General features: G+C 38.9%; 1 protein-coding gene across 1 annotated transcript; it reads left to right on the top strand.

Annotated features, from left to right (window-relative positions):
- Nucleotides 1-670: 670 nt before the first annotated feature.
- Nucleotides 671-6,780, top strand: MTG2 (mitochondrial ribosome associated GTPase 2). The gene is made up of 6 exons (XM_062589547.1): nucleotides 671-844; nucleotides 2,439-2,586; nucleotides 3,247-3,362; nucleotides 4,003-4,221; nucleotides 5,448-5,586; nucleotides 5,986-6,780. The coding sequence occupies exons 1-6, from the start codon at nucleotides 671-673 to the stop codon at nucleotides 6,378-6,380; spliced, it is 1,191 nt and encodes a 396-aa protein (XP_062445531.1). The 3' UTR covers nucleotides 6,381-6,780.
- The last annotated feature ends 7,600 nt before the right edge of the window (nucleotides 6,781-14,380 follow it).

The following is a 14,380-nucleotide window of genomic DNA, read 5'->3' on the forward strand; positions in this document are numbered from 1 at the left end:
CAAACAGGAAATGCTGTGCGTGTGCAGAATGGATGGCTACAGCTCACCTCACAGATAATTTGGAGGGGGGTATGAAGAGACACATCATTCAACTGATGTTGCAGCAAGACTTCCCTAAGAGAAGAACAGAGGTGGAAAAAATAGAAAAACAGCCCATAGGTAGCACCCACAGATGCATAATTTGAAATGCCCCAGCCCATTCCTGTGGGGCACAGCGAGGCTCTGAAAGACCAAGGTGGGCAGAAGGACACCCTGGGTTCCCACGAAGGGAACTGGTATTAAAAAACCAGGTCACTTGCTGCCTCTGCAGAACGGTCAGCCCCAGCCTGAGCAGTGCCCTTCTGTCACATGCTAGCTTAATCCGTACCACAGAGAGCCCCGGCCCGGGCACGAGCACAGTACCCGCTCTCTGGGGCGGCTCCGGCCCGACACTTCCCCTGATGCCAGGCCCTGCCCGAGGCGCTGAGGGCAGACGCTGTCAGAGAGTGGCAGCTCTTCCCGCGCTTTTCTAACGGCCGAGGAGCTGCGCGTGCGCGCGGCGGCGCGCGGACGGCCGTTGGGAGGCGGCCGTTGGCCGGGGCGGGGCTCTAACGGCTGGGTGTCGCGTCGCGTCGCGTCGCGTAGGGGGCGGTCTGTCGCCGCCATCGCGCTCCGCGGTGCTGCGAGCGCCATGCCGCCGTGGTGGCGGGCCCTGCTGGGCGGCCGGCGGCTGTGGAGACCCGCGCCCCTCGCCGCCCCGGAACCACCGCACACGGGGAGCTGGCAGCCGCCCTTCTCCACAACCTGCGCGAAGTGCTCAAAGAGGCGGCTCAGGCAAAAGAGAGTCCTGTCAGAAAGGAAACTGGTAAGTGCTGAAGGAAATCCGCGGTGTCAGTGTACGGTGCAAACACCTTGCTGGCGGGTCGCCTTGTGAACCGTGTCCGGGTATGCGTTAGCGAATTGCGAATATGTGGTCTTTCCCCTTTTTTGTTTTTCCTAACAGTGATTAAAAAACACTCTTTTGATGTGAAAAAAATATGGATTTTAATTAACTTTTTGATTAGTCAGGAAAGAAGTTTTTCATATGGCAGTATTGGTGTTCAGAGTGGATGTAGTGACGGTGTTTCTTTAGCCAAGACTATAGTAGCCATAGTAACTATCAGACTGAAAGCATACATACTTGGAAGAAACAAGTCTTATGTAGGTTTAAAATCAAAATACTGTTTTGCTTCTCACTCTTCTTGGACTTCCATAGTTGCCAGGCTGACTGCGTTTTCTGTTTGAGACGCTGCAGAGTCCTGGAACTTTTTCGTGTTCTTCTTTTTCAATTTAACAGTTTCAAGTGACTTAATATTTTCTAGTGTTTTAAACAGCAAGTCATTCGTTAATTAGTAGTCCACTGTTCTGCCATATGGTGGTGCTAAATACTTTTCTAAGAGGGTCTTTTTAAGAGGTCACGAGGAATAGTATAACCTTAATTATTTGGGAATTGTATTTCTTTTCAGCTGCATATCTTGGTACTGTAATAACTCTCACTCATAGTAAGCGTTTGGGTTACTTTATTAAAAATTTATATTGTTAAATTGCATAATGAAGTCCCTTACCAAGTTACAGAATTTGCATGCTTCTGCATGCATGTTCACTCTTTTTGTCCTACCATGTAAATAATTTCATTCATGTGTATGAAAATACTTCTGGAATATTTTCCCTTGGGGATTTCAAAGTGCTTTCCAAGGTGCACTGTGATCTTTACCCCCTGCACAACTTACTGTCATGTATGAAGTATTCCTCTGCTTATTCTCTTTGACAAATAACTTCTTTGTTTTTACTACTACTCATAATTCTTTTAAGATTGATGCATGTATTAATTTAATCATCTGATATGCAAAGCAGTGAGTTAGTATGAGAATATTCCTCTCCCCACATACTATGTCCTCTTTAAATTTTGGTTCACTCTAACCATGTGTGTGCATTTAACTTTTTATTTTCCTAAACTATTTGAAAATTCATTTCAAGGTTTTCTGTTGTTTTCAGGAGTGGGGGTGCAATTGTTGGGTGATTTTGATTTGTACTGTGGTAGCTCTCTTAAGCTGCCTGTCAGCATTATATCACCATATAGGAAAGATACTCTCCCTGTTATTTGTTCTGTTAATGCGAACGTTGCATTTCTGGTATCTGAACTGCTGCATTAGGCTATATGAGGCATGTACATTCAGTATTTTAAGGAGTTCCTGAAAAGTAATTGAAAAATGAAATCTACTTTTTTTAATATTGTACTTAATAAGCTTTACTTAGTTGATCTCTGAATGACAGCAGACTTGATTTTTCAGTATTCATTGGAGCTCAACATGACTGAAAATAGCAAATCTACATGTTACTAAGTTTTGCAGAACTATCAGCTTGTTTGAAGATGGCTGATAAATTGCACTGAAAAGGTACAAAATCTATCCCCATTGCAGACACAGTGTTTTGTGGATCATCGGAAAGTGCGTGTGATTGGAGGACAAGGAGGAGGAGGGGGTCATTCTTTTCATAGTGAACCTAGAAAACATTTTGGAGGTCCTGATGGTGGAAATGGAGGTGATGGAGGTCATGTCATTTTCAAAGGTAAGAACTCACTGAATTTATTTTGTTTCATACTATCTCTCCTTTAAAAATTCCCACCCCCTACACCACCAAAAAAAAAAAAAGTCCAACAACCTAGTGTTTGAGTGTTGGGAGCTGGTAAATTTAAGTGTGAGAGACCTCAAATGTTTCTCTGGAAACTGTCTTTGATTTTTAAGCCTTGTGATGAGCTGTGGTAACAGGGACAAAGTAACTGACACTGATAGCCTTAGAAGAGTCACCTAAAAAGTGTTCTGAGAGCCAAGGTAATTCACAGACATTTTAGCTGCTGGTGCCTACCTTTGTTATGGTAAGGCTAAAACCCCATTACATTTTATTCTTGGACTAGATAAATCTTCTTCTACTGCCATTCTGTTGCAAAATCTGCTAATATGGCAAATACATTTTCCAGAGTATTTTGTATGGGTATGTAGACTTTGGAATGACTGCTTCATAAAAGGCATAGTTAATAAATCTAAGCAAATAAATAAAGATGTGGAAACTTCATCATAACTTAATTAATATTAGTCTTCCTTGATACCTCATTGTTGAGGCAGTGAATAGAATCTGTATTCCTGCAATACTTGTAAAGAGAAAGAACAGTCAGTAGGTTATTTGACCATGAAAATGATGTATTTAAAATATGCATATTTTACTTTACAGCTGACCAACAAATGAAATCACTTTCTTCAATCCTCCCCTTCTATCGAGGTTTTCACGGACAGAGAGGAGGAAGCAAAAACTGTTATGGAGCCAATGGTGCATACCTGTATGTTAAAGTAAGTTAAGGTTGCTGGCAGTAAAAATTGCAGATTCCCAAGCTGGTTGACCTACTTGTGAGGAAAAATCACTTGTGCTTGCATTTTTAAGAGGACTTTTGTATGCCATCTCTGTTGGAACAGGGCTAGTTGGTACACAGAGAGATCAGACTGCTTTAAACTTTTAATGAAAGCCCCATTTCCTTGGAAGGTACATCTGGCCAGAACAAACACAGTCCAGGTTTGGTTTTACTTTCAGGGCTCACTTACCTCATATAATGAGAACACAGAACCTGCTCAATAGCAGCAGAATTTCTTCTTTCTTGTTTTCTGTCTTAAATATATCCTGTTTGGTGTATACTCATAGTGTGTTTCTAAGCTCACAAGTATAATTAGGCATCTGTGGTTAAAAAGAAGAAAGCAGGTTATGGTACTGTTAAAAGTTCTGTTGAATTATGGATGTCTGACAGTGTTGTATGGGTCCAGAATGTGAACTTCATGAAGTACGCTTCTATTTTTGGATCTTTCAGATCCCTGCTTCAGAATAGAGAGGAGCGTTTTTTTCAGTAAATTTGAAATGAATTGTCAAAGAATCCAGTGAGATAGTTCTGCTGCAGACTTTGAACTTCAGTGTATCATTTTTACCTCTTTCTGTTTTAAGGTCCCTGTAGGTACATTGGTTAAGGATGATGGGAAAATTGTAGCTGACCTCACTCGACATGGTGAAGAATATGTTGCTGCTTATGGGGGAGCTGGAGGAAAAGGTAATCGCTTTTTTCTTTCCAATGACAACCGAGCTCCCACATTATTTACTCCAGGAGAGCCAGGTCAGGAAAGAGTCCTCCACTTGGAACTCAAGACAACAGCTCATGCAGGATTGGTGAGTATTACTGTGGTTCTTCAGCTTCTTTATCTTTGCAATATGATACTTGACTGACAAAAGATACAATATTTTATAACATTTTTGTTACCCTTCTGACTTGCTTGTTTGGAGATGCAACTCAATGCTTTCTTGCTGTTGTTTGGCAGAAGGCTGTCCAAAGTAATTTGCAGAGCTGTCATTCTTTTGCTACTTGATGTCATCCTGCTCTTGCTAAAATCAACTGTAGTTACAGGAAAACAATGCACAAGATTCATCACGGATTCGTAGATTCACTGATGATGTACAACAGATTGTCTGCAGATGGACAGTCTGGAGAGTTCTTTTAAGCTGGTCAGTATTTGTTTTTTTTTTAAAAAAAATATTTTGATAAAGGTCAAATCATTTCTATCTCATCCATATATTTCTATTTTTTTACAAATACTGAACTTTTGCTTTCTTAGTTCCAGATTTAGCGTCTTCTAAAATGAAAATATCAAGTCAATTTAGTATGTAATCTGGTTTCATTTTTAAATATGGAAATATTTTGACCCTATCTGCTGAAATTATGCAATGCAGTGAAGTGTTCTTGCTGTAGTGCAACAACTGCATAGTAATTGATGTAGAAGAGCTTTGCAAATTTCTTTAGACACAAAGAAATGAGTTAGCATTAGTGGATCAGTAAACTTAATTCTGTGTCAGGCTGGACACCTGGTCCAGTCTTGCATTTTTGACAATTTGAAGATCTGAGTTGATTCAAAGTTCTGTACTCTGACGAGAATTCTGAGGGTCTCATACCAGCAGACAGGAAAATATGATTTACTTTCATCTAGATATTTTTGACCCTTTGTATCTATCAGATGTCAGCCATAGGATAACTCGGAGTAATTTCGTTTTTAGGATCGGTTTGTTTAAATTCTTCTGCATCAAAACTGGGAGTTCTGTAAAATCTTAAACCTGTAGGTGTTCTGGTTAGTTACAGGCAAAATAATATTACTGAATCAGTGAGGGACAAAGCTAATTCTGTATTCTTCAGGAAAATAATAAATCATCTGCAGTTAGTAAAGAGAAATAAGATATAAAGTCCATAACAATGTCATTGTCGTTCCAGAGTAGAAGAGACCTTATACTATACCATTTTGACTCTGAACAAAATAAGTACTTATATATATAAAAGTTAAAATGACTCTACTATTTCTATTGGGATTAACCTGGAACTGTGAGTTTAGTAAGTGTTTGTGTTCCAGGTGGGTTTTCCCAATACTGGGAAATCATCACTTTTGAGAGCAATTTCCAATGCAAAGCCAGCAGTGGCTGCCTACCCGTTCACAACCTTAAATCCCCATGTTGGCATCGTTCGCTATCAAGATTATGAGCAAGTAGCAGGTAAGAATTTTATTTATACCTTAACAGGAACTTATGTCATTTGGCTAGTTATTTGAAATCCTGAAGAAAAAAATTAAGCAAATCTGTAGAATTCTTGCTAGTTCTAAAGAACTTCAAATCTGATGTAACAAAGCAATATTTAAAACGCATTTCATGTTCATTTGTATGTGCCCTTAATAGTGAACTAGCAATCTGTATTTTGCCTCCACTGAAATAATCTAAACTTTGGGGTTATAAAGGATACATACCTTAGTATCTCGTGGCTGGTGTGCTTCAGTGCTATATTGGTGCATTGAGATGTATTTCTAAAAGTACTTGTACAGGACATTAGAAGTTTTTTTTTTTCTTTTCTTTTTTGTTAAATGTGTTTGAGTCACTGTGAAATTTCTCTCATTCTAGTTGCCGATATTCCTGGCCTAATAAGAGGTGCTCATCAAAACAGGGGCCTTGGGATGGCCTTCCTAAGGCATATTGAACGCTGTCGTTTTCTGTTATATGTGGTGGATCTCTCTGTGTCTCAGCCATGGATTCAGCTACAAGACTTAAAATATGAACTGGAACAATATAAAAAAGGATTGTCGAAGAGGCCTTGTGTTGTCATTGGGAATAAGATTGACCTTGCCCAGTCCAGGATTAATTTACCACTCCTCAAAGAACAGATAGGTGACCGGGTCATTGCATTGTCTGCGTTGACAGGAAACAACCTAGAGGAATTGTTGTTGCATTTGAGAGAACTGTATGACAGTTATGTGAAGACAGAACAATCACGAGGGCAAAGCCCAGTCAAGTGGTAGGAACCAGAACTACAATGATCAATTATAGAGGGGAAAAACCAATCATAATTTGATGGATTAGATGACTTATTTCTTTTAAGTGTGTGAGGCACAGTATATGGATTTGCTCTGGACTGCTGTGTTGGAAAGCAGTTTGTGTTTGTTTTGTTTCCCTTTGAAGTCTCTGAGGCTTTTTGCAACAAAATACGAAATTTGTAATCGTGATGGATGCTGAACTGGAAATTGGCAACCTGGATCCCCTGTGGCATTAGACAAATCTGTGGAATGAAGAGAATGCTGTCTGGTGTTACTGACTGAAATTCAGGATCTGCAGGCAATGTTACCTTGCTTTTCTGAATCGAAAGGAAGCAACTTCTCAATTTTCATTAATTAATTCTAAAATAAAAATAAACTAATCCTGTGTTCCTTCCCTTTTTTAATGGAAGAGGTGATTAAAAGTGGTTATAGGGTAAACTGCCCTGCTCCCCAGAGGGTAGACAGTTGCTCTGTGCCTTTAGGAAGGAGTATGAATCAGCTGTAACTAATTATACTAATGAAATGTTGGTTGGGTATCTCCTGAAACCGATAGAACTGAAATCTCAAAGCTTGGGGGTAGAGGGATAGTGTAGTGGTTATCCCATCTGCTTTATGTGCTGAAGGTCTTGGGTTCAAGCCCCAGTGGAACCATCATCAGGAAATCTTTAGGAGGTTGGACTAGATGATCTCCAGAGGTCCCTTCCAACTTTACTGATTCTGTGATACTAACAAGGAAGTAATTTCAGTAATCAGTTAACTATCTTTAAATGCTGGTAGTAGCTAATTAGCTCTATAAACTAGTTAGGGAACAGTCATTTGAGACACAGCTTTGAGTTCTTTTCCAGTTTCCTTCAGGGAACTCAAGCAATGTTTTGAGAAACCTGGACTTAGATACTCTAAAAGAAAAATACAGTTTTCAACCAAGCTTCTTTTCTATTTCGTTTTGTAGACAATGTTCTTATGTTTTCACAGATTTAAGAAAAATTTATTTACTGAACCTTGAGCAGAGAAACAGTTGCTAATGGGCCCGCTCGCATCGACATGGAGGATATGAAGGTGTCTTTCTGTCTAAAGTAATCCTGCCAACATCTGTAGTTTGCACTCTTTAGAAGAAAAACACTGGACCCTAACTTTTGGAATACTGACACACAGCTACTAAAGTGGTCAGGAGAAGCAATTATTCTTAAGCCTTTACTTACAGTTCTTCATTTTTAAATCATATTAACTTTGCCTTCCAAGCCAGTAGGCTGGAGATACAGACCTTGCACATATTTGTCATATAATTGAAGTACAAAGTAGACCCATTAGCACCATCATAACAGTAGAAAATAAGTTTGCCAGTTGTACTTTTCTTTTTCAGAAAATAAAATAGTTAAGTTTAAGGAGGAGACATTATAAAATGTGCAACTGTAACTTATCTTCAGTTAAACTTTGTTAGCTTACAAATAAGGATTTATTTATGTTTAAACTAAAATTTGTTATTTCCTTCTCTATCAGCAGTAGAATATTTGATGGGTTAAAAAACCCCACAGATGTCCCTCTGAAAAACAGCAACTGTGATCCTCTAACTTCGTTATATTACGGAGAAGGTGGTCAATCTTTCTTCCTCTATCACTTTGCGCATTTGGTTTTTCATCATATCAAATGTTCTGTTAAACACTTCTGAATTGTACATCATTTAAAGTCTGGCTTTCTTGGCTCCTATGAATTGCTTGCTTTTTTTCCTCTGCTGCCTTTGACTGGAAAGTAGAATTTTAATTTTAATCTCTAAATTAAAGCTTAAACTCACACTCCTCTGCTGTATCAGTTTTATGATCAGATCTGTGTAATGAGTTAGGTTACTAACTTTGCCTGCATAAAAAAACAAACAAAAAAAAACCTGCCCCTTCTTAAGATGTCTTCATTTTGAAAAAGCGTGTGGTTAGCCCAAATGACTGAATTATTAAATAAAAATGGGCAAAACAGACAATTTCTTCTCTTAAATGCATATTCTGAGTATTGGTATGGAGCACCATATATATATAATAAGCAACAATACTGGTTTAAATGCGAACAGGAGGAAAAAAACAGGAAAATGTGAAAAAAGTTTCAAATTTGAAGTACCTCTCATCCTTAAGGTTTTCCAAATTGAACTTGGTAAAGTTAATACTCAGTTTCATCCTTCAGATTGGTTTTGTGCACCATTTTTGGGCTTTACTGTTTTTTCCCTTCTGGTACTACGTTTGCCATCTACATATACAACTTGAAAAATATCACCTGAATGTGAAAGCTGGCACAGCTGCTTTATAGAATGTTTGGTGCCTAAAAGTTCTTGGCTCTTTATGATTATATTTTAGTGTTTGACAGTCTTTCGGGATGACAGAGACCCTTTTGAAAGCTTCTGTACTCATGAGCTTTGACACTTACTTCTTAGTGCTCACATAACCTCAGTTCTTAAAGTGGTGAGTATTTTGTGTACCGATGTGCAAACAGTGTAGCAGGCTGCTAGATAGTTTAATAAAATATCCTGTTGGTCATATAATTGTTCTCTTTGTGCTTAACATTTCAGCACCCTGTTATGAGATGACAGTACCAGGTTGTTAACAGTGTGCTTGTAGTGTTCAAACAGTTTTTCAGGAGCACATTTCCCTACATCTGTTGCTGAGAAGTGTCAAATAGTTCCTGCTTTAGTGTTGGAAGAGCTGACTGAAAGCTTGAGCTTACTATAGTTGCTGCAGATCTATACCAAATGAAATAGCATCGTGTTGGATGTCCCTCAGCTAATGCCAGTCAAGAGGCATGCCTGTATGGCTGCTCAGCACAATACAGAGGTAGCAGTCTGGGTCGTATTCCTGTGCCTTGTATCATGGCACTCATTCAGTATTAGTGAGAACATTTGTGTATTCCATTTGGTTACAAGGTGCAGAACTGAGCAGTAACATCTGGGTCTGCTGAAGATAAGGATTCATGAAGGAAACTTATTTTTTTCCTCTGTTCCTGCAAGTGAAACTAATAGGTTAAGCAGGAGAATGATTACTTACTTCACACAAGAACGACATGTTACGGGATCTCTTCCCACTTGTTGGTTGATTTGTCTGCATTTTTGTGGTGGTTTACTTCCCTCTGAATGACTTGACTTAACTAGCTGCTGCTTTGCTCTCCTGAAACGTGTGGTGTTCTGGCCTTGCTTTTCAAGCTAACAAGAGGAAGGAGGTAGAAGACTTTATTGCTTGTCTGACAAAAACAAAAAACAAAAACAAAAAAAAAAACAAAAAACAAAAACAAAAAACAAAAACAAACCCAACTTATTTTACTGTGAATGGAAGTCTAGTCTATTTTGTATTTCCTAGAGAAGCTTGAGCTGTAATTTAGTTTAGCACTTCACAGTACTAGTATTCCTGATCTTTTTAATGTATTTTTAGTAAATGACTATAAGGATGTACTAGTGGTAATGGAATTTTTTATATTTATTTACAATCTTCTCTCCCTCTGCAGGCTCATGGAAAGTGTAGGTGGAAAGCAAATGAAATGTTAATGTGAAAACAAATGTAAGAAAGGACTATATTTTACTACTCATTGCAGTACACTGAGTAAGACGCATTAAAGCAGCACATATAATCATGATATATTCTACAGTCTGCTTTATTTATCACTGTTTTATTATTTTTTTTTCATATTATATAGTGCTTTTTAAGGTGACTTGGAACGTGTTTGCAGTGATTTCAACTGATTGCAGTAAGGGTGAGTCCCTCAGTAAACTCACACTCAGCTAGTTCTGCTCTGCTCCAGTATCATACTGGGGAAGCAAGGCCTGCCTCCACCCATCTTCCCGAACTGGGGAGACTGTGCAGATAGCACTGCTCAGAGTCTCAGCAAGGAGCAGGAGATGTAGGACACAACACCAGATACTGTGTATTATCAGCCTGTAATCACTCAGATAATAGGATACAGGTATTACCATTCTGATAATGGTATGCTTGGAGCTGTGCACTGAAGTAGCGGTCTGTCATGAGTTTCTAGAATGCGGAACTGTGTGTGCTACTTAAAACCAAGGTTGACCCACTAAGAACAATTATTTTCAAGAGTCTATGACAAATTAATAGTACAGCTGTTTAGAAGCATCATTGAAGTCCCTCCAGAAGATCCCACTAACCTCTATAATCACCTTAAGAAGCTTTTATTTAAAGGACTTATTTTCTCAAATCTCCTCTTAAAATCGAACCTGGCAACATCATGAGGTGAGGTCATTTTCACTTGTTCTACAAACAATTAAAAATGAATGCAAGGGGGGATAGCAGCTGAAAATCAGAAGTGATGGCTGCTCTCTTTGTAGGTCATTGGCTCAGAAGAGGGCAATGACAGCAGTCAATATTTTGGTGAGCTTACCAGTGAAAGACTTTACAGTGCTGTCTGTTGCATCAACCTGTGTAATGCAGCATACATTTCTGCTGTTGTGGAAAACTGCTCTCATTTTTTCCTCTATTTAAGGTAAGCATTCACACTCACAAAATCCAGCAGCATGTACAACTAAGCCTTGAAGCTCGTGACAGTAATACCGGAATTAAAGCTGGGAGCTGGTGCAACCAAAGTGCAACGCTCTCCTGAAGGAAAGGTTGATTTCCTGTTTATGCTGAAGCTTCATGCCTTGTGAAATCACTCATGTAACAGTACGGAGGGGGCTGCTGTGTTTTAAGGTTCTTAGCTTATAACGTGCTTTAGAAGTGCAGAAAGACTGATTTCATTGGGACTACTTATGTGCTTAATTTTACTGGATTAGACATTTCTTAATCCAAAAAGTAGGCTCTTGACCATCCTCATACCTGAATCTCTTTAAGTTAAATAATATCTACGGTTTGCTGAACTTCTTGTTTTAACTTGCTATGCTGTGGGCTTGATCCAACATCTCTGAAAGCACGAATGTGCCAATGTGTGGAAAACGAAGCATATATGGAATCTGGTTATAATTCTTTAGGTACAATGTAGCCTCTTATAGCTGCGACAGTGAAAAAGGGGCTAGGGCTGCAGCTCAGTTATTGACTTCCAGTAGTTCCCAAGCTGATGGGTAATACTTTGCCCACAAAAGCCCTCTGCTGCTGATTTTTCGACATGGAGGGGCGGGAAAGGGGAGTTGCAGGTAAGGCCAATAAAAATAACAGTGCATTCCAAGTAAATTTGGAGTTTACTTTATAACATTGCTTTTGGGAAACAGGTTGAGCATTGCTACTCTTTATCTTAGTGAAAATGATTTTCTTTTCTTTCTTTTCTTTTTTCTTTTTTCTTTTCTTTTCTTTTTTTTTTTTAACCTAACAGGGAAATCAAACCTGAGATCCAGACCTGATACATTTCTTGCTGTTTTCTTCCTCCCTGGTCAGTGCTGATAATCTTTGACTTGGTCTTAATGGCCAAAGCTAACCCAACTGTTGTCAGTTATTTTATGCTTTATAATCTATTGCTTAAGTTCTAGTAAGCTGCCCTACACGATAAAGCACAGTTCAGCATGTAGACACCAGTGTTTTATTTCACCAAGTGGAGAACATGTGCTGTTAATCTTTTGTAAATCACTTTGGAAATGGTAGTAACTGGAAGTAGTTATTGGAAGTTAGTAAATTGGTGCAGTAACCCACAAGTGCACTAAATGCTTTACATATGATTATGCTGTAAACTCTTTAGAATGATGCCGAGCATTCCCTACATTGTAGTGACCAGGACTAGTGAGTGGTCCCATACTTTTTTGCTACCGTAAAGGGTATCAAAGACTGATAAAATATAACATGGCACCAGAAGTATTCCAGGAATGAAGTATGGAGAAAGAAAGGCAGAAATCAGTGATATAAGCAAATGGAGTTGCCAGTGATTACAAACACCTTGTTTGTGATTTGTTGGTGAGGTTTAATTTTCTGTGGTATCAAGATGCTCCATGTTACTTTTGTGTCAGACTCTCTCTCTCGTCTTGTTTTGCTATGTTCTTGGACAGCAGTCAGTGAGCTGGAGCAGCAGGATGTAGTGGGAGACCATGACCGAAAAAATCCTCAGCTGTGGCCCATCTGCCCACTGTCCTGCAACACAGTTCTTTGGAGAGGAGCAACTCAGGAAGTCTCTGAATTTTCTTGGGATAGCTGTGGGATTAGGATATTAAAAATTCCCGTGGTTAGCGGGCTATTCCCATCCTGTACTCCTCCTCCCCTTCTGGGGGAAAAAAAAGAACCACCACCAACAAAAGCAGCTACTTTTTCCACGTTCATCCTCACAGGCTTGTTGCAGCCGGGCTCCTTTCCTCAAACCTCTTCGGATGCTTGAGGGAGAAGCAGCAGCAGTGGCTGCTGGGGCTGTGCCTGAATTACCCATGTATTTTTGAAGGGTCATATCCCCTTGTGCATGAGAGAAGTCTAATCAGGTGTCTATATGCAGTGTGAAGTATGACATTGTATACTTCAAGGGAAGTCCAGGAAGAAATGTAGATTCCTCCAGGTTCCTCCATCTCCCTAGCCAAACATCTTTGTGCAGAACAGACTGACTCTCACTAACAGAGCAAGGAAGCAGTTTTACTCTAAAAAAAAAAAAAAAAAAATAATAAATTTTGCCCATGGTTATGAATCAAGAGGTCTTAGTGCTGATAGAAGGGGACTTTCTTATATGTATCATGTTTGTTCACATCACTGAATACAAAATGTCAATGTAACTTGACTGTATTGTCTTTCACAGGATCTTGCTAACTAGGCACATTAACATCTGTAATCTCAGGTTAGTATTGTGATCAGAGGGTAGTTGTGTTGCAGGTGTGTGACTTAATGAGTTATTAATTGGATGGCAGGTGGAACATAAAGAGGGAGCACAAAGGCAGCTGGAATGCTAATGTGTTATTTGAACAGTTAGTTCTGCAATGCAGATTAAAAGACAATAAATATATGCTTTGTCTTAATTTTTCCAATTAATATCTTTGGGTTTTGTTTTTTGAGGTCTTTTTTACAAGCTACAAGATTGTACTGGAAACTCCTATTTTGAGGAAGACTGTATCCTGTAATCTGGAGATGTGTCTTGCATAAAAGTTAGGAAAAGACAGACTTTTTGAGAGAGAGAATCTTTATTGGACCAGTTGTACAATGTGTGTGTGCGCATAGGGAGAACTGTTTAGCTTTCAGCTCATGATTTTTTCCAATAGGCGTACAATCTGATCACTACCCTAAAAGTCATATTTTGATTTTGAAACTATGAGGACTTTGTCTACTTCCACTAATAATGAAATTCATTACTATTATGAAAATGGCTTTTCAATAAATTAAAACCTCATCCCTGTATTGCTGCTGCCTGGCCTTTAAAGAACAGCTTTGTTTTCTGTTTGTCTTCCATAGTACAGTTTCCAATGCTATTCCCCATTAACAAATTTCCTCTCTTTTTAAATAAGGATTAATTATGCCTGTACTACAGAGGTCTGGAAAGACTGAAGTTATTAATATTTGGATGGCAGGTTATATATGTGTGCCAGTAATGATAAGGGGTGACTGGGTAAGTATCTTGATAATAGAACAAAGCTACCTTCAGGCTGCACTCTTGATTTTTCTCTGTGCAGTTCTGAGACTTGTGTGGTATGTGTCCATTTTTCTGAGACATAAAACATAGCTGGCAGGACAAAGGCAGAGAGATTTTTATCAAGCTTGTTTTAATATTGAGATTGTGTTTTTCTTTCATTTTCCCACTGAGAGTAATTTTCCATCTCCTCTTTCCTGATTGAAATAGAATTGTCCAAGGAGCCTTAACAGCATCTGATTCTCTTATCCACCATCCATCTCTTACTGTCTCATCCTCTTATCCTTATTTTTTTTCCTCTGCCATTGTTTATATGAAATACTGCTTTGAGTCGCCAAAGTGTGGATTTCTTGAGCTCTGTTCTTAGCTTATTAGTATAATGTTATATCACAAAGATAGAAGTGTATGTATATTACATGTGTATTTCCTTGGAGTGAAGACAAAAGACTAGCTATGCTACTAAACCATATAATTAATGGTTT

Source organism: Rhea pennata, chromosome 16 (assembly GCF_028389875.1).
Source record: "Rhea pennata isolate bPtePen1 chromosome 16, bPtePen1.pri, whole genome shotgun sequence".
Classification (NCBI taxonomy): domain Eukaryota; kingdom Metazoa; phylum Chordata; class Aves; order Rheiformes; family Rheidae; genus Rhea; species Rhea pennata.

What these genes read in the sequence shown, in the direction of transcription:
- MTG2 (XM_062589547.1), top strand. Translation starts at nt 671, where the DNA reads ATGCCGCCGTGGTGGCGGGCCCTGCTGGGCGGCCGGCGGCTGTGGAGA. An exon ending in AGGTCATGTCATTTTCAAAG is followed by an intron (nt 2,587 to 3,246) that starts GTAAGAACTCAC and finishes TTTACTTTACAG; the next exon opens with CTGACCAACAAATGAAATCA. An exon ending in GTGCATACCTGTATGTTAAA is followed by an intron (nt 3,363 to 4,002) that starts GTAAGTTAAGGT and finishes TTCTGTTTTAAG; the next exon opens with GTCCCTGTAGGTACATTGGT.